This window comes from Crinia signifera, chromosome 9 (genome assembly GCF_055691185.1).
Source record: "Crinia signifera chromosome 9, ASM5569118v1, whole genome shotgun sequence".
NCBI classification, from domain to species: domain Eukaryota; kingdom Metazoa; phylum Chordata; class Amphibia; order Anura; family Myobatrachidae; genus Crinia; species Crinia signifera.
The window spans coordinates 19,985,179-20,009,319 of NC_139225.1; the positions used below are offsets into that span (position 1 = coordinate 19,985,179).

At 50.7% G+C, this 24,141-nt stretch overlaps 1 protein-coding gene across 5 annotated transcripts in view; it reads right to left on the minus strand.

Moving 5' to 3' along the window:
* Positions 1–24,141, minus strand: part of CNTRL (centriolin) — a 52,314-nt gene that overhangs the window by 22,677 nt on the left and 5,496 nt on the right. For 3 of the 5 annotated variants that reach the window (XM_083161331.1, XM_083161330.1, XM_083161332.1), the window contains 9 exons: positions 23,908–24,094; positions 21,994–22,187; positions 18,413–18,469; positions 17,643–17,690; positions 17,167–17,286; positions 16,027–16,255; positions 14,511–14,620; positions 12,826–13,020; positions 2,957–3,110 (listed from right to left, as the gene is read on the minus strand). In XM_083161331.1, the coding sequence (XP_083017457.1) occupies positions 2,957–3,110; positions 12,826–13,020; positions 14,511–14,620; positions 16,027–16,255; positions 17,167–17,286; positions 17,643–17,690; positions 18,413–18,469; positions 21,994–22,187; positions 23,908–24,094 (1,294 nt within the window). The remainder of the gene's footprint in view (positions 1–2,956; positions 3,111–12,825; positions 13,021–14,510; positions 14,621–16,026; positions 16,256–17,166; positions 17,287–17,642; positions 17,691–18,412; positions 18,470–21,993; positions 22,188–23,907; positions 24,095–24,141) is intronic. The other 2 variants (XM_083161333.1, XM_083161334.1) reach the window with 2 other exon arrangements.

The window sequence follows — 24,141 nt, forward strand, 5'->3', positions numbered from 1 at the left end:
GACTTTGGGCTCTTTAAATTTTAGCCCAAAGGTCTGGCCCCCTCCTGGGAAATCATGGGCAGATATATTAATCCTGGTGAAGTAATACAGTGTCAGGTGATAACACACCAGCCAATCAGCTTCTAACTGAAGTTACAGGCTAGGTTTGAAAAACGATGGTTAGGGGCTCAATACATCTGCCATTCAGTTACTTTATATCCCCCCCAAAAAACAGACCTTATTATAAGCCTATTAGGTTATAGTCACTAGTTTGGTTTGTCTGGGATTTGCCCAAGGCGTCCAATCCAGAATGCAATCTCTACAGGGGGGGAATTCATGCTTCTTGCACACCAATGGGCACTAGATGGCGCCTGAAGGAGCAATTCAAGTGTAGCTAAGGAAACGTCTCCCGGATTGTGTCCTGTTAGACAGTAAAGGCCCTCATACACTGCGGCGACATCTCCCCTCTGAGAAGTCGCACACAGTACTCCCTTGAGCCGCCCGTGACCTTCCTGGGCGACAGGAACTGATGCGACCTATCTGCAGATTGCTTCTCCTGCCGGGGCGACCCGAAGGGTCCAGTGCAATGCGCAAGGAACCGCGCATTGCATTGGACCCTCTGTCAGTCCCCTACAATTTAGGCTCTTTTCCTGGGATAGATTACTGCAACCGCATGAAAAGAGCCCATATTGCAGCTGAATTGCCCAGTGTATAGCGGCCTAAAGATACAGGCCTAGTCTTGCATCCATGTTTGGAGGATAGGAGCTAGGGATGCCAATCCCGGGGCATTTTTTCAATCCCGTGAACCAGGATTGAAAAATGCTCAATCCCGGGATTCCCGGGATTGGCATCCTTAGTTTGCTGGCGTGTGCCCGATACCCACCCCCACACCGGCCGACCCGCAGATTTACTTACATTGGCAGGCGGGCAGGCGGCCGGGAGTGGAGTGGGTTCTGAGGTGCAACGGTGCCGTCGGGCTCGTGCACCTCCTCATCAGCACTGCAACGGGAGGAAGGCGCAGGTGAAGACGCGGTCGGCCGGCGTCGGTGAAGGAGCGGGCTGGCCGGCGCAGGAGAAGAGGTGGGGGGCGGGCGGCCAGGAGGAGTGACACTGACAGCAGTGTGGTCGGCGTGCGTGGCCTGCGCAGCGTGACCATCACGCTGTGCAGGCTGCACGCAGGGGTCTGGAACAGCCGGGCAGCGTCTGAGCGAGTGCTCAGACGCTGCCCGGTATTAGACTGCGCATGCGCAGTCTAATACCGAAATCCCGGGATTGGATACTCCAATCCCGGGATTGAAATCCCGGACTTTTTAGGGCCAAATCCCAGGATCCCGATCCCGGGATTGGCCACCCTAATAGGAGCCCAATTCTTACTCGGCCAGATGCTATTTTTAGCTAATCCTGTGACTGTTCTGGTGTCAGGAGATATAACAGCCAGGGCTTGTATCTCACGTATGATAGTAGCAGAACAGTGACTGCTTTGTGCTGTAGTCCGAGGTGGTGTAAGGACATAAACGTCCTCTAACACTGCCGTCTCCGTGCACAGAAGCGGTCACTAGTGCAAATCACAATTATTAGTCATTAGGCTGATCCCAATAATAAACAAGCTCTGGGTGTGCTAGGATAGGTCAATTTAGCACTAAAACGCTATGTTGACATTGTGTCTGTCAACATGCACAATGTCTACTTAATAAATATGCCGACATTCAGAACATGTCGACATTCTGATCGGATACCGCCCTCATCTATTGCTTTGGATCATTTCAATGTGGACTTTTTTTCGTTTGAAAAACTTGTCAGTCTCAGATGTTGCAAGAGTCTTGGCCCTCCAAGACGGCGAGCAGAAGTGGGCCCTAATTCGTTGTTTGTTTGTTTTTTTGGGGGGGGGGTTAGCCACCTTGCATGGCTTAACCCGACGGGTGTGCAAATGTGGCGCTCTCAACCTATGCAGTGAAACAACCAGGTTGCTCCGATGGGCGGCCATTACGTTTGGGCGCAAACAAATGTTGAAATAGTAATGGGGAGGCGGGTGACAGGGTACGATAGGGATGGTTTATTTTTAGATAAGAAACAAGTATACAGTATATCTTCTACACTGGTGCAATTTGGCCACTTGTAACCCAATTCCGATGGTTGCGGGACAATATATTGGGTGATAAGTGGCAAATCACATGTGTTTTAGCTCCGATTTCCATATGCAGTGCCGTGTGCGTGGCATCGGAGTCAGAGATCAGACCTGGTTCATGTACGATCTGTCAACCTCCAGCTGCTGTGAATGGAAAAGCATGCAATATATCACATGCAAAGGACCACATGCAATATATCACATGCGATCCTGCCACCTGGGAAACTCCCGGACAGTTCCAGAGAAATCTTATGTGACTCCTCCCTCCAAGAATTTGCATAAGTGTATTGCCAGCTGAAGGCCAATAGGCTATTACCCTAGATTGTAGGTAATAGGCTAGCCGGGGGCTATTCCAATAGTCCCAATAAGCCAGCATGTGCCATGGCTTATAAGGGATTGGTTTCACCTGCCCCAGGACTTAACCTAAGGTCAAACAAGCCCTTCATTTGAAACCAATGACATCACTGATAGTGCAGCCTATCCAGTCACTAGAAACCAGTGACATCACTAAGTGCAGAGTATCCAGTCACTAGGAACCAGTGACATCACTGAGAGTGCATCCTATCCAGTCACTAGGAACCAGTGACATCACTAAGTGCAGAGTATCCAGTCACTAAGAACCAGTAACATCACTGAGAATGCAGAGTATACCGTCACTATGGACCAGTGACATCACTGGGAAGGCAGCCTATCCAGTCACTTGGAACAAGTGACATCACTGAGAGTGCCACCTATCCAGTCACTAGGAGCCAGTGACATCACTGAACATGCAGGTTATCCAGTCACTAGGAACCAGTGATGTCACTGACAATGCAGCCTACTTGTCGTGTTTTGGGGTAATGGTGAGGGTACCTTCTGTGAGCTGCTGCTCCAGGTCTTTGATCTCCTCAGTTTCCCTGGCTATCCGAGACAGCATCTCATCCAGGCGTTCTTCCAACTGCTTGTAATGTCCGTCCATCATTTCCAGCTGCTGCTCCTTACTGGCTTTCTGTGCCTTCACATGGGCCTGCATATAGGAGGGTTCTCATACATTAATACAAAGAATGGTCTACATAATATATTACATGGAAGAACCAAGTATATCAGTAATATAACAGGACAGCTCAGTTACACATCACAATTAAGCGCTTTCAGGGTTATTGTGGTTGATTCGCAAAATTGCGAGTCAACTAGAACCTGCCCTGCGAATGTTGGTACGCACGCCCCGCCCCTTGCAGCGTGTCCATTCGTAGCCTGTGGGTGAACACCCACATCATTCGAATGATGAGGAACGGGCACACATATCTTTGCGTGCACCCTCGGGAGGAAGTGGACGGGCAGCTGACATCCATTGATGTCAGCTGCCCGACCCCAGCACAGACGTCACGGCCCGATTACCATGGGAACACTAATGAAAAGCTGGGCGTTCCCATGGGTGCGACTATGCGCCGCTGCCCCACGCACCCTGGCCGCAGCCTTGGGTGCATGCACCCGGCGTATGCACATGTACAGAACTGCAGCTGCGCATGTGCATACACCAAACATCGGTCCCCATGCAAACAAACGCTGGATGCGAACGGACCAGAATAAGTCCCTTTGTGTCTGCAAGGTGTTTATTTACACTTAGCAAATAAACAAAGGATTTATATAAAGTTATGCTGGGTACAGACCTAAAGATGTATCTGTCCAATCTGTCTGATGGGGACAAAAATCTGGTAATGTATGGGAGCGTATGACAAATACTAGAAAATGAACACATTTTTTTGTGTGAATACATTATGTAACCGATTTGCCCGAGTGTCCATTGTCTGTTTCCGGTGTTTGGGAGCGAATGTTCCATTCTCATAGGCTCCCATACATCACCAGATTGCACATTACACAGATTTCTGTTCCCACCAGATAAATTGGGCATATTAATCTTTGCGTGTACCCGGTGTTGGGAATTTACCTGTACCTAGAATGGAATCGCTACCATCTCCTATATATTTGGCTACATCTGTCACTCAAAGTGGGTGTCTGTGTCTATAACGCTCTGTTCCTGGACTTTCCTCTTAATGTGTGATTGCCTTCATCTGTGCTGAACACCTTTCTGAGAAATTAACCTGTTTAAAACAGGTGATGGCAATCATACATTAAGGGGAAGTCTAGAAACAGAGCATTGTGTCCCTCCTGGAGAGGGTCATGTTGGGAGGTATGTGACAGAGAACCAGCCCAGTGAGCCCACAGACAGTGCCAGACACCCACTGCCTTCCCATGTTGCCCAGCACTGCTATTCCACAGCCACCAGGTGAGCGCCCCCCTCCCGCGATTTGCGGCAAAACCTCCCCCCTCCCGCGATTCGCGGCAAAAACACCCGCTCCCCCGCGACCCCCCTACCGCGATTCGCAGCAAAAACACCCCCGCGACCCCCCCTCCCGCGATTCGCTGCAAAAAGAACCCCCCCACAACCCCTCCCGCAATTCGCGGCATAACCACCACCCCGCGACCCCCCCCTCCCGCGATTCGCGGCACCCACCCCCCGCAACCCCCCCCTCCCGCAAATCGCGGCACCCCCCGCGATTCGCGGCAGCCCCAGGATTAAATGGCACATGCTAAACACTGGCACGGCTATGGTCGACAATGAAAAAGGTTGACATGAGTTTTTGAAGATTTATTTCATTTTTTGAATGTTTTCATATTCATTGTCATGTGTCAACATGGACACCAATGAAGTGGCACACTTATGTCAACATTTACATGTGTTGACCTTTCTGTGTTGATTTTTTCTTGTGGCGATTCGCGTCACACCCCCCCGCAACCCCCCCTCCCGCGATTCGCGGCACCCCCCGTGACCCCCCACCTCCCGCAATTCGCGGCAACCCCCCACCGGAACCCCTGTGAACCCCGCCCTCCCGCGATTCGCGGCACCCACCCCCGGGACCCCCCCTCCCGCAATTCGCGGCACCCCCCCCCCCCCCCCGCGATTCGCGGCAGCTCCAGAATTAAATTGCACATGGAAAACACTGACATGGCTATGGTCGACAATGAAAAAGGTTGACATGAGTTTTTGAAGTTTTTTTTTTTTTCATTTTTTGAATGTTTTCATATTCATTCTCATGTGTCGACATGGACACCAATGAAGTGCCACACTTATGTCAACATTTACATGTGTTGACCTTTCTGTGTTGATTTTTTCTTGTGGCGATTCGCGTCACACCCCCCCACCCCCCCCGCAACCCCCACTCCCGCGATTCACGGCACACACACACACCCCCGCGATTCTCGGCACCCCACCCCGTGACCCCCCCTCCTGTGATTCACGGCACACCCCCCGCGACCCCCGCCCCCGTAACCCCCCTCCCGCGATTTGCGGCAACCCACCCCGCGACCCCCCTCCCGCGATTCTCTGCAATCCCTCCCCTCCCGCGATTCGCAGCATCCACCCCCCCACAACCCCCCCTCCTGCAATTCACGGCACCCCCCGCGCCCCCCCCTCCTGCAATTCGCGGCACCCTCCGCGACCCCCCCTCCCGCGATTCGCGGACACCTAAGTTGCAATACAGGCATCTTTCATACAATTCTAACCATATTTCTCATATACAAACGTTCACAAATTAAGGGGGCGCGATTCGCGGACACCTAAGTTGCAATACAGGCATCTTTCATACAATTCTAACCATATTTCTCATATACAAACGTTCACAAATTAAGGGGGCGCAGCCCCTTACGACGGTGTGAAGAGCGCCCGTAGGGCGCGATGAATCACCTAGTCTGAATTATAATTATAGCAACAAAGAACGAATCAGCTGCAATCAATCCCTCAGTAAACGAGCGCCAGCTGTCCGCAGAGATGTTAATTATTAATGACATTTGAGAGAACCAGTCTGAGATGATCAGAGACAGACGGCAAGTCTGTAGCTCCTCAGCCAGGGTGCAACTACAGGTCCCAGCATGTCCAGACAGCCATGGGTTATTTCCCTACGCTTCTCAACATAATGAGCGCTGCCATGTGATACTGGTTACACATTAAACACGACGGACACGGAGATTTAATCTGTCCCAAAGCTGGATTTCCACAGATCATGGTTACTGTAACTACATGTGCTACATAGCTACATCACACGCGTGACCTCACATAGCTACATCACACGCGTGACCTCACATAGCTACAGTACATCACACACGTGACTGCACATAGCTACATCACACACGTGACCTCACATGCTGCACAAGTCACAAATATATTATACAGACCGTAACCTGCGCACAATCCCCCAGATCGCAAGCTGCGCACAATCACCCAGACTGTAACCTGCGCACAATCGCACAGAGCGTAACCTGCACACAATCACCCAGAGCGTAACCTGCGCACAATCACCCAGAGCGTAACCTGCGCACAATCGCAGAGCGTAACCTGCGCACAATCACCCAGAGCGCAACCTGCGCACAATCAACCAGACCGCAACCTGCGCACAATCGCCCAGACCGTAACCTGCGCACAATCGCCCAGACCGTAACCTGCGCACAATCGCCCAGACCGTAACCTGCGCACAATCGCCCAGACCGTAACCTGCGCACAATCGCCCAGACCGTAACCTGCGCACAATCGCCCAGACCGTAACCTGCGCACAATCGCCCAGACCGTAACCTGCGCACAATCGCCCAGACCGTAACCTGCGCACAATCGCCCAGACCGTAACCTGCGCACAATCGCCCAGACCGTAACCTGCGCACAATCGCCCAGACCGTAACCTGCGCACAATCGCCCAGACCGTAACCTGCGCACAATCCCCCAGACCGTAACCTGCGCACAATCGCAGAGCGTAACCTGCGCACAATCGCAGAGCGTAACCTGCGCACAATCGCAGAGCGTAACCTGCGCACAATCACCCAGAGCGTAACCTGCGCACAATCGCCCAGAGCGTAACCTGCGCACAATCGCCCAGACCGTAACCTGCGCACAATCGCCCAGACCGTAACCTGCGCACAATCGCCCAGAGCGTAACCTGCGCACAATCCCCCAGATCGCAAGCTGCGCACAATCACCCAGACTGTAACCTGCGCACAATCGCACAGAGCGTAACCTGCACACAATCACCCAGAGCGTAACCTGCGCACAATCGCAGAGCATAACCTGCGCACAATCACCCAGAGCGTAACCTGCGCACAATCGCAGAGCGTAACCTGCGCACAATCGCAGAGCGTAACCTGCGCACAATCACCCAGAGCGCAACCTGCGCACAATCAACCAGACCGCAACCTGCGCACAATCACCCAGACCGTAACCTGCGCACAATCGCCCAGACCGTAACCTGCGCACAATCGCCCAGACCGTAACCTGCGCACAATCCCCCAGACCGTAACCTGCGCACAATCCCACAGACCGTAACCTGCGCACAATCCCCCAGACCGTAACCTGCGCACAATCGCCCAGACCGTAACCTGCGCATCACCAGACATGGAAAGCTCATACAATCTGAGACCGGCTTGGAGTTATAGGTTTCAGGTCAAAATCAGCCGACACAACTTGCACATTTGTTACAATAGCTTTTTTGCATAACTTCCTATGTGCACATTAGACACAATCCCACAGACAGTTACACAAAGTTCCACACACCCTGTGCTGCAGCAGCCTCACCCTGCCGTTGCCTCCTGCGGTGGTGGGGGAGCATCCTGCAGCCTCCTGAGCTGGGGGCCAGCGCTAACTTCCTCATGTCATTGTGCAATGGAGGTTACTGAGCCCGAGTGAGAGGAAGCTGCTCTGAGCAGAGCTGTTATCCTCAGGTCCCAAATCACAACACAGGAAACCCAGCCAGCCAATCAGACGCCGGCATCCATCCAGACCCTCCTCTGCCAGAGAATTGAATTGTTCTCCTCCCCCCAGATACAATGTAACCATTTATACAGATCTGCTCTGGGCTGGCCGCCCCACACACAGCTGGATATGTATCATGCTGATTAGTCCCTGCGGTCTCATCAGCTGGGAAGGGATCTGCACCCTCATTATACTCAGTGTCAGCAAACAGTGTGATGCAACTGTGCATCTGGGGAGACGCGCTGCAACGTGCCTGTCATTACTGGACAGCCGCCGCGGAAAGATCTCTCTGAATCTCCAAAACTACCTGGGAGCACGTTTGTACCTGGACTAACCAGGCTGCAAGGGGAGCAAATACACTTATCGCATGCAGGGTAAATACCGGCTGATTTTGGATGCAGCCCGCAAGTGCATAACTTTATTTTTATTCTGCAATTTAGAATTCAGTGAGGAATCTCCCCTGACAACTCTAAGGGGTACATTTGTTAAACCCTTGTACATCGCTGACAAACTGAAACACCAAGGTGCTCAATTTACTATTTTGTAACATCGACAACATCCGTCTGCTTTACGGTGTTTTTTGTGGTGGTTTTTTATTCTTGGGTCTTTTTGACCACAGTCGCCATAAAACCGATAAAAAGCTGCAGCATTAATCCGGCCAATCAGGAAAAGAATTCCCCACTTTATATACTGTCGCGCACGCGCCCCGTGTCAATGATAAACTAGATTCACTACAATCGTTATTGCTCGGCCCCTATAAGGGATAGGCCTATAGATAATATATCTAGATCTTCCTTGAGAACTGCACTACATTATAGTGAACACGGCACAAAAATTTGTCTAGCGGTATTTGAGATTAGTGCATTCACATAGACGGACGGACAGACAGACGCGCTGTGGGGACTTCTTTTATGCTATTTAAGGATGTTGTCTTTTAAACACCTATAAACAATGGGTTGGGATCATTTGGTCTACAGCATTATGGTCGACACCATTAGGTCGACATGGGAAAAGGTCGAAAGGTCATTAGTTCGACAGGTCATTAGTTCGACATTGTCTAGGTGGAGAGTCAAAAGGTCGACATGGGGTATTCACTGTTTTTTTGACCTGAATGTCAACACAGTCGACATGGACACAGTTTTAAAGTGCATCTCATCCGCTCGCTATGCGTCGGGCACACTATTTTATTCTCCCACCACGCCCTAGTAGACGGTAGGGCATGAAATACCTCCTGTTGGCTCAAAACCAGTGAAAAACTCGACCTAGACAATGTCGAACTAATGACCTATCAAACTAATGACCTTCCGACCTAGAACCATGTCAACCTTATGACTGTCGACCATAATGCTGTAGATCAGGCATGTCCAACGTTGGCCCTCCAGATGTTTTTGAAACTACAAATCCCAGCATGCTTTGCAATAGTTTTAGCATTCTCTAATAGCAAAATTGTGGCAAAGCATGCTGGGATGTGTAGTTTCACAACATCTGGAGGGCCAACGTTGGACATGCCTGCTGTAGATCAAATGACCGCATCCCATAAACAATATAATTATCAATGTTATCTACATCCTTATTTGGGATGGTGTCGGTACCTCAGCAATCATAACACAGGATCAGGACCAGTGGTCTGACACCTTTTAGGGAAGTTTACAAAGCCCTCTCCCCCCACTCTGCACCTAATCAGTAACCCTCTCCCCTTAGTGCCTGACCCGACCCATCCATCTGTCCCCACGGCTAACCCTAACCATACCCCGTAGTACCTGACACTAACCCTTCCCCCGCAGCCTAACCCTCTCAGTACTGACCAACCTAACCCCCCCCCCAGATTGGTCGGCTGGCACAGTCGGCTGCTCTCGCATTATTAAAACCACCTAATTTTATCCATTCGGGCACTTAAGGAGGTCGTTCTAATTGATTCGCTCCCCTGCACATTCACACAGGGCAGCAATGTTTTTTTAGTGTGCGTGCGCATAAACATTTCTGCGCATGTGCGGCCTATTTGGAGCAATGTGTACGGCGGGGATGTGTTGCGCCCATGGGTACGCCCTGCGTTTCACGGGCATCCCTATTAAAATGCTGGGTGTTCCCATGCCAATGGCACCATGACGCGGGTGTCAGGGGCGGGCAGCTGAGATCACCGGATGTCACCCGCCCACCCTCTTCCTGTACCAGAGAGTGACCTAGATATGCCAACACCTTCGAGATCGTTCGCTGATTGGAGACCATCAAATGATCACATGATTTCGTACCTCTTCAGTTTTCTGATGGTTTCAGCTTTGGTAAATCAGCGAGATGCGACCACGGCAATAGCACCACTGCTACTGCTCACCCCAGGAGCGATATTACAGCTGTGCCAGGCTCACTGTATCAGAGGTACCATCCAGGTCTTCTAACTGGGTGCACCCAGCGAGAAGGGAAAGGGGGGCTGTGAAACCTTTACTATGCCTGGGCAAACGTAGATGTCACTGCGACACTCCGAGCTCCCGTCTTCAGCATTTATACAACTGGGCATTTCCCGATTTGATGTCACTGATAGATATCGGGGTGTGTTACCCTGAGTAACAGCGACATGTGATGTACAGTACCTGGCTCCATCACTGCAAGGACAAACACAGCTTGCGGTATTTACAGAGCCAGTAACAAGAAGTCTCTCCACCTGGATGTGAGACGGGCAGATGGCAAACACTGATCACATGACTGCCACCTACTGGGCACCTCAGCAACTGACACAAGGAAGTCGTTATTTCCTTGGGAAACAATAATAAGTTACATATATAGCGCCACGTTTTGGGTCACACTTTACAATTGGGAACAAACCATAATGAATCAATAACAGACTGGGGGGGGGGGAATCAAATTTGTTGTGATCACCCTTTTTTGCGACTTTTTTCGCGGCTGATTGGTTGGATGCGATAATTCTCCACAGGGTTTATCAGAAATTTCTCTTCACCTACTCTGAGCAGGTGAAAAAGTTGGAGACAATCCCTGTTTTGGGCTAAAAATGTTGGGACTTTGTTCAGAACCCCTTCACTACCTCATTAATGACTAATTACGCACTCTTAAGTTTTTATTATTTTTAATTAGCCAATAACGAGTTGTCAGTTTTGGGGTTAAAATGTGCAAAGTGTTGAAAAAAGGGGGCGTACAAGGTATTGGACAGGTATATTGGGGGTGCTTAATGAGTGGGACAAGTGTTTTTAGGCTTGCAGGTGGGAGTAATCTATTATTTTTGATACATTTTCCAGGCTGAGCCGTGCTGCCGGAGCGGGCTCTCCTGGAAAATGCTTGAGCATGCCACTGATATGTAGGGGTGCACCACTGGCAGCACAACAGTTCTTTCCCCTCATCGCTAACCTTCCCACCTGTCATTTACACTAGTGGTCGTATGCATTGGCACCCGGCCACCACTACTCCCCACCGCGGGGAGCAACTGGGGGCAGCTGCCAAAGAACAGCTTGCAGCCCCTGCACTGGTGAGTATTCTGGGGCAGAACACATGTTCCCTGGTAGGTTTGTCCTGCCCCAGGAAAACCCACCACTCAGGGAGTTAAATGACCCAACTATGTACAAATTCTCATGTAACCCAAATTATAGGAGAGTGTTCATCTTTTTTCAGTGTTTTTTTTTTTTTTTTAAATGAATATTACCGCCATCTTTTATATATTTAGCCAGATCTGTCACTCATCCCCTGTGTATATAACGTTCCCGCCCAGCGGGATACACAAACCCGCCCCACCAGGGAAAAGTGTTCTATGTGTAGAACGTTCTACACACCCCACCCCCTTGACATCACCTCCCACCGCACAGCCAGGGCTACAGTACACAGCCACCATCCACCATTACTCCACAGCCACCATTACTCCCACACCGCTCCCTCCCCCCGGACACCCGCGACCTCCCTCCCGGGATTCACGGGACCCCGGCGACCCCCCCCCTGCGATTCACCGCACCCCCGCGCCCACCCTCCCGCGTTTGCGGACCCAAGCCCCCTCCCGCTATTCCTGGCACACACCCCCCCCCCCACGCGCGTGGACCCCCTCACGCGATTCTAGCCCCCCCTCCCGCAATTTGTGCCCCCCCCCAGAATTTGCGCACCCCGTGACACCCACCCACGCTATTCACACCCCTCTCACGCGATTCGCGGCCCCCCCACTACCCCCCCCCCTTCATTCACGGCACCCCCCACGATTCACGGACCCCCATAACCCCCCCTCCCGCAATTTACTGACCTCCACAACCCCCTTATGCCCACACACCCCTATCACTACCTAGCCTCCTGTTTTCCTGTGTCCTGACCTCCGCCAGTGGGGAGCCGCTGACTCAAAAACACCCTACTATACTATTGCACACACACGCACATGCACACGCACACGCACACACACACACACACCACCCCCCAACACCCACAAATGTCACTGTACCATCCACACTATCAATGTACATCTTACTCTGTAACCGCTTTTTAATTAAACAAAACAATACACACCCCCTTCCACATCATATGCTCTCTATTTAACACATTTCACCTATAACTCAAGTTGCAATACAGGCATCTTACATACAATTCTAACCATATTTCTCATATACAAACGTTCACAAATTAAGGGGGCCCAAGCCCCTTACGCCGGTGTGAAAAGCGCCCGTAGGGCGCGATGAATCGCCTAGTAAAATATATTTACAGTGACATCAAATGAATTTATTATAATGCAAAAAGCTCCAGATGATTTTAGATTGTTTCTGCAACAGCACAAGAGCTTCACTGGCTCATAACCTGCGCTGAGTACCGCAGCCAGCCCACAGCGACCGCCATACATTACCATATCGGCCTACGGATGTATAAACATGCTGAGACTTTGGGAAAAAGGGTCCAACCTACCCCCCGAACTCTTGGCCGACACATAGCAACCTATGCTGCATGTAGAGAGCCCGGGTTACACACACACACTCACATGTCTGGGGTCCCGCGGGCTGAGGGCCTCTAGATGGCGCTGCAGCTCCTGGATCTCCCGATGCTTCTTGTCTATCTCACTGCGCTGATGATCCATCTCTCGCTCCAGCTCCTCCGCCTCCCGCCGCAGCTGGTTCAGGAGCTGGATTTTACTGCTGAGCTGCTGGCGAAGTTTATCTTTTTCTGCCTCTGAAACCTTCCAGAAAAAAAAACAAATGATATCATCAGCACCAGCTTACCCTGTATTACAGGATATACCCGTCATTCCCAGTACGGGTACGCCTCCCAGCTGCCAGTCATTCCCAGTGCGGGTACGCCTCCCAGCTACCCGTCATTCCCAGTGCGGGTACGCCTCCCAGCTGCCAGTCATTCCCAGTGCGGGTACGCCTCCCAGCTGCCAGTCATTCCCAGTGCGGGTACGCCTCCCAGCTACCCGTCATTCCCAGTGCGGGTACGCCTCGCAGCTGCCAGTCATTCCCAGTGCGGGTACGCCTCGCAGCTGCCAGTCATTCCCAGTGCGGGTACGCCTCCCAGCTGCCAATCATTCCCAGTGCGGGTACGCCTCCCAGCTACCCGTCATTCCCAGTGCGGGTACGCCTCCCAGCTACCCGTCATTCCCAGTGCGGGTACGCCTCCCAGCTACCCGTCATTCCCAGTGCGGGTACGCCTCCCAGCTACCCGTCATTCCCAGTGCGGGTACGCCTCCCAGCTACCCGTCATTCCCAGTGCGGGTACGCCTCCCAGCTACCCGTCATTCCCAGTGCGGGTACGCCTCCCAGCTACCCGTCATTCCCAGTGCGGGTACGCCTCCCAGCTACCCGTCATTCCCAGTGCGGGTACGCCTCCCAGCTACCCGTCATTCCCAGTGCGGGTACGCCTCCCAGCTACCCGTCATTCCCAGTGCGGGTACGCCTCCCAGCTACCCGTCAATCCCAGTGCGGGTACGCCTCCCAGCTACCCGTCATTCCCAGTGCGGGTACGCCTCCCAGCTACCCGTCATTCCCAGTGCGGGTACGCCTCCCAGCTACCCGTCATTCCCAGTGCGGGTACGCCTCCCAGCTACCCGTCATTCCCAGTGCGGGTACGCCTCCCAGCTACCCGTCATTCCCAGTGCGGGTACGCCTCCCAGCTACCCGTCATTCCCAGTGCGGGTACGCCTCCCAGGTACCCGTCAATCCCAGTGCGGGTACGCCTCCCAGCTACCCATCATTCCCAGTGCGGGTACGCCTCCCAGCTACCCATCATTCCCAGTGCGGGTACGCCTTCCAGCTACCCATCTCCCAGTGCGGGTACGCCTCCCAGCTACACATCATTCCCAGTGCGGGTACGCCTTCCAGCTACCCATCTCCCAGTGCGGGTACGCCTCCCAGCTACCCATCATTCCCAGTGCGGGTACGCCTCCCAGCTACCCATCATTCCCAGTGCGGGTACGCCTCCCAGCTACCCATCATTCCCAGTGCGGGTACGCCTCCCAGCTACCCATCATTCCCAGTGCGGGTACGCCTCCCAGCTACCCATCATTCCCAGTGCGGGTACGCCTTCCAGCTACCCATCTCCCAGTGTGGGTACGCCTTACAGATACACGTTTCCGGTGCGGGTGTACATTAGGTTGGAAGATGGCCATGTCGGGGAACAGTCATGTTACATTAACCCGGACGTTCCCACAGAGCATCGAACAGCACCCACCTTCCTCAGTGCAGAGGCCTCCTCCAGTTCTTTCAGGTCTTGCGTAGCCCTGAGTACCTGCTGTTCGGACTGCGCTATTTCCTGACGCAGCTCGGATAATCTTGCTTGGGCTGATGAAACAAAAAGTAAAGGCAGATCCTCTTTATTCTACCATCAAACTCTCCAAATGTATAAATCTAAACAACCTGTCTGGTTTATGTCATTTGTAATGCATATACTGCCCTCTAGTGGTGGGACATATCATGGTGGTGTAATGCAGACACTGCCCTCTAGTGGTTACACATATAATGGTGGTGCAATGCAGACATTGCAATCTAGTGGTCACACATCACTGTGGTGTAATTCAGACACTGCCCTCTAGTGGTCTGACATATTATTGTGGTGTAATGCAGACACTGCCCTCTTGTGGTCACACATATCACTGTGGTATAATGCACATACTGCCCTCTAGTGGTCACACATTATTGTGGTGTAATGCAGGCACTGCCCTCTAGTGGTCACGCATATCATTGTGGTGTAATGCATATATTGCCCTCTAGTAGTCACACATATCACTGTGGTGTAATGCATATACTGCCCTCTAGTGGTCACACATCATTGTGGTGCAATGCGGACACTGCCCTCTAGTGGTCACACATAGCATTGTGGTGTAATGCAGACACTGCCCTTTAGTGGTCACACATCATTGTGGTGTAATGCAGACACTGCGCTCTAGTGGTCACACATCATTGTGGTGTAATGCAGACACTGCCCTCTAGTGGTCGCACATATCACAGTAGTGTAATGCAGACACTGCCCTCTAGTGGTCACACATATCATTGTGGTGTAATGCATATACTGCCCTCTAGTGGTTGCACATATCACGGTGGTGTAATACAGACACTGCCCTCTAGTGGTCGCACACATCACTGTGGTGTAATTCAGACACTGCCCTCTAGTGGTCGCACACATATCACTGTGGTGTAATTCAGACACTGGGGGAGATTCTCTAAGAATCTCCGCCCCCCTTCGCCGCCCATCGCATACTTAATTATCGCATATGTTGTAACATATGCGATAATTAAGGCAAAGGACAGCTCTTGCGTTAAGAGATGTCCTTTGCGGTGGGAGTCGCCGGGTCCCAGCAGGTCCTGGCGGCTCCCCCCTCCCTCACACACCCGGCGCTGCTGCTGCTGCGCCGGGCTCTCCTCCTCCCTGCACCCGGAAGAGGATCAGTGCAGGGAGGAGGTCACAGGTCCGGGCAGCACTGCGCTGTGCTGCCCGGACACAGGTGAGGGGGGAAGGGGCGATGCGGGGCGGCGGAGGGATGCGGTAGAAGCCCATTGGCTTCTATTGGGCATCGCCAGATTTTTCTGGGGCATCCCAAAATGCGGTAAAAACCCTGATAACGGGGTTTTTACCGCATTTCTTGTTTAGAGAATCTCCCCCACTGCCCTCTAGTGGTTGCACATATCACTGTGGTGTAATTCAGACACTGCCCTCTAGTGGTCGCACACATATAGCTCTGCCTTTTTACCTGCTTGGATATTTCTCTCCTTGTCACCGAGGTCCACATCGAGAGTCGTGTGAATCCTGGCCCGGATTTGTTGATTCTGAATTTGGTCGTCGCCATCCAGCTCGATTTTTCCGACTTGCATGTGTTGTGCGCGGTCGGCTATAAACCCCTCCTGAGCATACAGGTTCCTCTTATACCGGGCTTTACCAATGTATGGGCTTTCTTCAGGGGCGTCCTCCATATCCACATCCTAAGAAGGACAGAAGACTGTGTCAACACTACGCGTTTCACCGGAAGGAGAGTCTCTATTACCTGCGGGGACTTCGGGCCTAGTTCTAAGGTGGACGCAGACGGGACGTGTATTTTACAACAGCCAAGTCAGTCTTCAAGCTAATGCCAGAGGACACGGCTATGTAGTCTGTAGCCAACATGTCAACACAATGCGCAGTCCAAGGGTCAACACCATAAAATTAAATGTCATTATATTGACATGTTTAAAATATCAACACCTGCAAAATGTTGACACATGAAACATCCCCACAGTCACAATTGTTGACGATATAAATTTAAGGGCTAGGATTTACATCGTACACGGTCCTGGCCAAAGCTGCTGGATCCGATAAATCGATAGTGCAGACCTTGCCATCTCCAGCTTCGATGCGATGCACACGGGACAGGGCATCTTATCCGAATTAGAGCTCAAACACCTGCGATTGGACACTTTTTATCCAATTTCTCGTCCTAATGTGCCAGAATCGGAAGAGAAGGACCCAAATCGCACTAGTGGTATGGCCACCATCAGGCTAAGATTGGCTGGCAGCATTCTGTAGTGTGGGGTGGCGCTCTCTGCTGTGGTGCTTATAGCACAGGTCTGGTCTGCATATCAGTGCTGGAATACAGACCACACTGTGCTAGGAGCACCACAGCAGAGAGCGGCACCCCAGACAGGGAAGAGGAACTGCATGGGTTTTTAAAGATGCAGAGTGCTACATCGAACACAAGTAGCTGTCAACATTTTTTTTTTTTTGCAGTCAATATTTTGCAAGTCAACACTCTGGACATGTCGATGTTTTGTTATATCTATAACTGTCAACACAACATACATACGGAATGACTACATGTATGTGGATTGCAGACATGGGGGAAGTTACAGACCATTACCTCTGATGTCACATATCCCAGTGGCTCGAACTTGGCATCTATCTTGTAGAAGGCCAGCTCCTGCTCCAGCTCGTACTGCTTCTGGCAGGCCCGCGTCAGCTCCAGGGTCTTCTGCTTTAGCTGGAACAGTAAGCAGTGTTATTTCTCTCCTATCCTTGTGCCTGGGGATAATCACCGCACAGCACACACTCAGTACACAACAGTGGCACAGTAACAAACACACAAAACCACATGAAGGCTCTGTAATGGGGAATACAGATTCGGTCAGGACCCTCAGAGTGGGAGTACCACTGAGTATTAATTAATCAGGCTGAAACCAGAAAAATGTGGTCAGCTACTATCTATACAAGGCCTTGCGCTCCGTATATGTCTGGGGAAGGAGCGGTCAGGGAATCCTGCTGGGACTTGTAGTACAACAACAGATATCGCTCCCACTAGCTAATAAGTCCATCATGTAACCTGTAGTAACATTGTACCTCGCACAGAGCGTGCAGACAGCCTCCAACAGGATGCATTTGGCAGAGCTAATGGAGGAAGATATCAGAAACACACTAAGTACACAGCGATAAGAAAGTCATGCAGATACAACGCATTTCACATAGGTCTGGCTGGCCATGCAGATACAACGCATTTCACATACGTCTGGCTGGTCATGCAAATACAACGCATTTCACAAAGGTCTGGCTGGTCATGCAAATACAACGCATTTCACATACGTCTGGCTGGTCATGCAGATACGACGCATTTCACATACGTCTGGCTGGTCATGCAGATACGACGCATTTCACATACGTCTGGCTGGTCATGCAGATACGACGCATTTCACATACGTCTGGCTGGCCATGCAGATACGACGCATTTCACATACGTCTGGCTGGCCATGCAGATACGACGCATTTCACATACGTCTGGCTGGCCATGCAGATACAACGCATTTCTCATAGGTCTGGCTGGCCATGCAGATACAACGCATTTCACATAGGTCTGGCTGGCCATGCAGATACAACGCATTTCACATAGGTCTGGCTGGCCATGCAGATACAACGCATTTCACATACGTCTGGCTGGTCATGCAGAACCAATGCATTTCACAAAGGTCTGGCTGGCCATGCAGCTCCAACGCATTTCACATATGTCTGGCTGGTCATGCAGACACTACGCATTTCACATATGTCTGGCCATGCAGATACAACGCATTTCACATATGTTTGGCTGGCCATGCCAGGGAGAGACCCGGTGAGCTAACCTTTATAGAGACACACAGGCTGAGAGAGAGAGAGGTGGCGGGATTACCAGAGGGGTGCTGGAAGGAATTAGCAGAGGAGGACAGAGCGTTAGACACAGGAGGGAGCAATGTTCCGGCTTCTGTAAAGGAAACTGCAGCAGATCATTAGCAGGTGAGTGTGTAAGTCAGGCGAGAAGCGGAGCAGAGACCCCAGGTCCTATTATGATCCAGCCGCTCAGAACCAGGGTGTGAGTGGCAGCAGACCACCCCATCTGGACACGGGTCCTATTTGGTTTCCTGGCAGCAGGTCCACATGAAGAATGGGTGTGGTAAAGCTCACAGACGCCTAGGTCGACAGTCATTAGGTTGACAGCAAAAGACTGACTTGCACATAGCTGACACAAGCAAAAAGGTCAACACAAAGTCGATACAAGTTTTTCACTTTTTTCTGTGTCCATGTTAACACCTGAGCACATGGACACGTATAGGCCCTTATTCAGATCTGATCGCAGTACAAATTGGTTTGGAAAATGGGCAAAACCATGCGCACTGCAGGTGGGGCAGATGTAACATGTGCAGAGAGTTAGATTTGGGTGGGGTTTGTACTTCAAACTGATATCTATATTGCATTAGAAAGAAAATCTGCTTTTGTGAGTGAGCCAGAATATCCCCATAATGTGGACTCTTACCCAATAGACAGTCGGCAGGCGCTGGGCTCTTTGTGAATAGACCTAATGTACTGTCACGAATCCTGTATACTGTAGCATCTCAGGACATATGTGAGTAACCCGGCCCCTGCACCTTGATGTAAGACAATGGCTTCCCTGATGTGTCACTGTGCGGGGCCACACTCTGGTATAATAGTACTGTATGCTCAGCTGGGCCCATTCATCAGGACTCTGAGGTTGCATGTATTCAGTGTAGTACAGCAGCTGTGAGCTGGCTTCCTGCCGAGACCCTCACCCAGTGCATTGCAGAGACTGTTACCATACACCAGAGGGCGCTGTTTGCTCTCTCCCTGCACAATCCCTGTATAGTGGTAACGCTGTATACAAGAACTTTAACTTTACACACAAAAAGTTATAGAACAAAATATCGGAACACAGTCACAGGTAACACACGGATGGCATGCAGAAGTACACCTCACAAAGCCAAACATCAAACACTACTTGTCAGTAAGGAATGGAACTAAACCAGGGTTGCCGACCCTCCCGGAATTTGCAGGAGTCTCCCGAAAATCGGGTCCCCCGGAAGGGTGGGCAACACTCCCGGAATCAGGGGGACCCCCACTGAGCCCCCCGATCACGGCATTTAAATGCCGCAATCGTGTAATTTTAGCCCCGCCCCCTCCATGGAGATCAGTTATTTCGGCTATTTGCCGTAATGGGGGCGGGGCTTAATGACATCACCGTTAAGCGCCCCCCCCCCCCCCCCCCCCCCCCCCTTATATAGTTTTAATAGAACTCCCATCTTAGTAAATTTACCCCTCATCGCTTGTGGTTGCAATATCAGCTTTTCCTGAACAGCAGTGTTAGCGGAACACCCATTCAGCAGAGTCTGTATACATAACGCACAGCTTGGAACATGGCACTCGCAGTACACCAACGTGTCCATGTAAGAGACACAGGAATGGAGTGCAGGCTGCGTGTATGTTCTGCGGGAGCACTCTCATACTGTTAGGGTGCCCGTACCCTTCCTGTACATTGGGGGCAGACTCTTGATGCATGCAGGGTCTCGGTATATGAGATCTGACCACAGTTGCCTACCCTCCTGCATTCTGCAATAGCAGCAATCTCCCTCTCTCCCTCATTAGTCTAGCAATCTCCCTCATGTCACCTAGCCCACATTACACTTTTACATCATAGTTGCCTACCCTCCTTTCTGCAGGAGACTCCCTGACATAGCAATCAATGGAGCGCTGTGCAAAATTCTGCCACCAACTATAATCTCCCTGAAACTAGTTTTCAAAAGTAGACAAGTATGATCTGACCACCGACAGAGGGAGGGATGAGTGGACTTATCCCAGGTAAACCCAAGTACTGGAAGCTGGACTGAACCTTCTGTGCACCCCTAAGGTTAATGCAATGTATCACACACAGGTACAATTACTTGCATCAGAGCAATCTCCCCTTCCCGGAGGAATCAAATGACGCAGATTAAATCCTGAATGAATGAAGAAAAAAACAAACAAAAACAGAGCAAAACCAAAACATTAATATCAATAATGATATATTGTGACTGTGCTTCTGGTTACAGGGATGTTACTAGGTGGCGATAGCATTGTCTTCATCTCAGGGCGTTACTAGCGCTGCAACAAAAATAGGGCGACTGCTCTAGGGAGAGAAGCTTACGCTCAAACCTGACTGTAACTTGGGTAAAGGAGGGTGGAATCTGTTGCTGGGTGGGCAGTTTAAAAGGTGCCCATACACTGCGCGACTTCTCCCCTTGGAGAAGACGCATACAACTCCCCTCCAGCTGAACTGGGGGAGCTTCTATTTCTCCGCTGTCAGACTGGTGGGCTTACAGTAACAGATACACTTGCAAAGGTATTAAACTTTTAGGGGCCCATTTATCAATGAGTGATAACGCTCACTGCGTATGATAACGGGTGATCCAGACAGTCAGCTCCCAACTGTCATTCTTCAACAAATGACATTTAGGAATGGATTGGCTGGCGCACGATCATACGCAACAAGTTTTATTGTTCACAGTAAGTTTGATCAGTCGTTGATTAATAAGTCTACTAATAATCTACTGGGATAAAGGCAATGACTATAAAGCCACACGGGTGCCGGACGGGTTCCCGACAATCATTTACCCGACTGTCGGAGTCCCATACCACACCCAAGCCACACAGCACCCAGATCTTTGTGTCTCCCGATCTGTTCTCCCTTCTTATCCCTGTGTCTAGCAAAAATGCAGAACTCCCCCTTTTTTTTATTTTTTATAATAAATATAGAAGAATAAAACCTATTGTCACTATTCGAAAAACAATAGCGCTCCATGGCTAGAGCTACAGGGTTTATATAAAAATAATGAGACCAAATTCGGGGAAAAAAATATTTTTTGAAGATATCGCTACAAACAATTAAAATTTTTCAAAATAAGACCCTTGTGCATCGACACACTTCTGTAGGGGGGCTGGGGAAGTGTTGCGATGCCGTTCTGAGCCAGGTAGTCGTTGACTACGAAGCTGGTGTGGCTTGGTGCATTGTCATGAGACAGCAGCTTTTGATAGGCTTTCATTCCCGAACACTACCTGGATCATGGCTAAGCCGATTTTCCAAGTCCTACCCAGAATTTAATGGCGTATCGCTGTTTGACAGTACATGGCATTTTTAAGCTTCAAACAAGCCTAGGGCCAGGGGTCCACTAAAACCACGATACGAACCGTATGGAAGCTCCTAGGCGACTGACACTCGGTGCTTGTTAAATCTGACTTCCCCCTCCATCGAACCCGCTTGGAGCTTGCGCGCTGCAACGTACAGTCGCGTCAGAAAAAATAGGTCTCATTACTTTTTATTTAAACCCTGTACAGCAACAAACAATCCGTCCCAGTATCCGTAAGAGATCATATATACAGTATTAAAAGGGCGACTTACGATCTCGTTCTTGGTGTCCATCTCTCTTTCCAGCTCCTTGTAGCTCTTCTTCTGCTGCTGTGCCTCGTGCCTCAGCGATTTGTTGATCTCATCCTGGCTCTGGAGCTCGTTATGTACCTTGGTCTTCTGGCTCTGCAATTCCTCCATCTCCTTTATTCTTTTCTCCAGGTCTCTCTCTAGTTTTTCTACCTCCTCTACAAAGACATCAGCTGAACATTAGCGCAGGGCGAGGCACCTTCACCTCGGACTTTAACTACAGTAGAGGTTCAAAGTGAACCCAGGAAGATAGACGTTCTAGTGACATCACATGTTGTGTCTGTCTAGATGTACACCAGCCGGTTATACCCCTTTTACACTTGCAAAAATATCCCGGGTTTTTGCACACGAACGCGCATCAACCCGGGATTTAGCTCACTGTGAACATCCCAGGATTTCTACCCAGGTCCTGACCTGGGTAGATTCCGGAATCGACCCGGGATGCGGTCAGTGTGAATGGTTCCGTACCCGGGATTGGGTACACGGGACTTTAAAAAAGCTGCAGATTGGAGCTTTCTTGGGCTCACAAAATGCTGATGTCATCTTTCAGAGCCCTGGAGTCCATTTCTATTGACATGCATATGTATTTGCAGGGATTTCCCGGGATCAGTGTGAATGGGGCTGTCCCGGGTCGATCACAGGTCTGAGTGCAGTGTGAAAGGGTACATTCCCGGGTAGAATCCCAGGAAGCATCCGGGAACATATTCCCGGGTATGACCCGGCTCTGTGAGTGTGAAAGGGGTATGAATGATACTTCTGTTACCTAGAAGACTGCAAATTTATGCACGAGCCTCCAGCACTAAAATGGGTACTTGTTTCCTAGAACGGCCACAATCGTGAGTGATCGTGGCTCTTAATTAAGGGACACGATCCTCACGATGTGGCCGATTTTTTACAATTTTTTCACTTTGATTGACAGAAATCGGGTCAATCGGTCGGTCGCGACCAATTAAAATCGGCCGCGATGCGACCGACCGATTGACCCGATTTTTCCATAGACTTCAATGTTAAAAAATCTTTTAACATTGAAATCGGTCGGTCTTGTGCCATTATAATGGCACAAGATGAGATGGACTTGATTAAGTCCATCTCACATAGGGAAAAATGATAAAAAAGGTGAAATGGGCCAATATGACCCATTTCACATTTTTTATGTGCCCGCCATGACCCCACGATAGACGTGAACCCGAAGCGTGGCGAGCGCAGCGAGCCCGCGAGGGGCGGCGGTGCGCGTCCTCCGACCTTTTCATTCCCCTACTATCCACTAGGGCGTGGAGTGAGAATATAATAGTGTGGCGAGCGCAGCGAGCCACCGAGCCCGAAGCGTGGCGAGCGCAGCGAGCCCCGCGAGGGGACGCGTATACCTGTGAAGTTAGACGCGTCCCCTCGCGGGGCTCGCTGCGCTCGCCACGCTTCGGGCTCGGTGGCTCGCTGCGCTCGCCACACTATTATATTCTCACTCCACGCCCTAGTGGATAGTAGGGGAATGAAAAGGTCGGAGGACGCGCACCGCCGCCCCTCGCGGGCTCGCTGCGCTCGCCACGCTTCGGGTTCACGTCTATCGTGGGGTCTAGCACACTTATTAACATTTGGGGGGGCAATTAAAACAAATCTGGTGAAAAAAAAAAAAAATCGGGTGAAAAATCGGTCGATCGGATCGGTCGCATCGTATGCGACCAAATCGCATGCGATGCGATCGATCCGATTTTTTATCTTACGACCACAACGATCTAAATCGTTGTGGCCGTTCTAGGAAACAAGTACCCTAAAATGATGCAAAAAAATAAAATAAAATAAAAAACAGTCCCTGACCATGTGTTCTATAAATAAGAACTTTGGATCCAATGATCGGGGACAACACGCAGTATTCATTTTTACCTATATTAAACCGGTCATGCGCTTCCTGCCTCTCCTGATTCGCTACCGGTTGCCCATCTAGAACATTCAAACAGCGCAGGTGGAAAATGGTGTACAGCCGATAATGGGGAAGATTGGCGATTGGATTGTCAGCCAGGAAGAGCGAGGTTAAATCTTTTAGAAGCTTCAGTCGGGAAACATCCTGCAGCTACGGGGAAGGAGACACAAAGGCTGTGTAAGTATACAACATGCTGA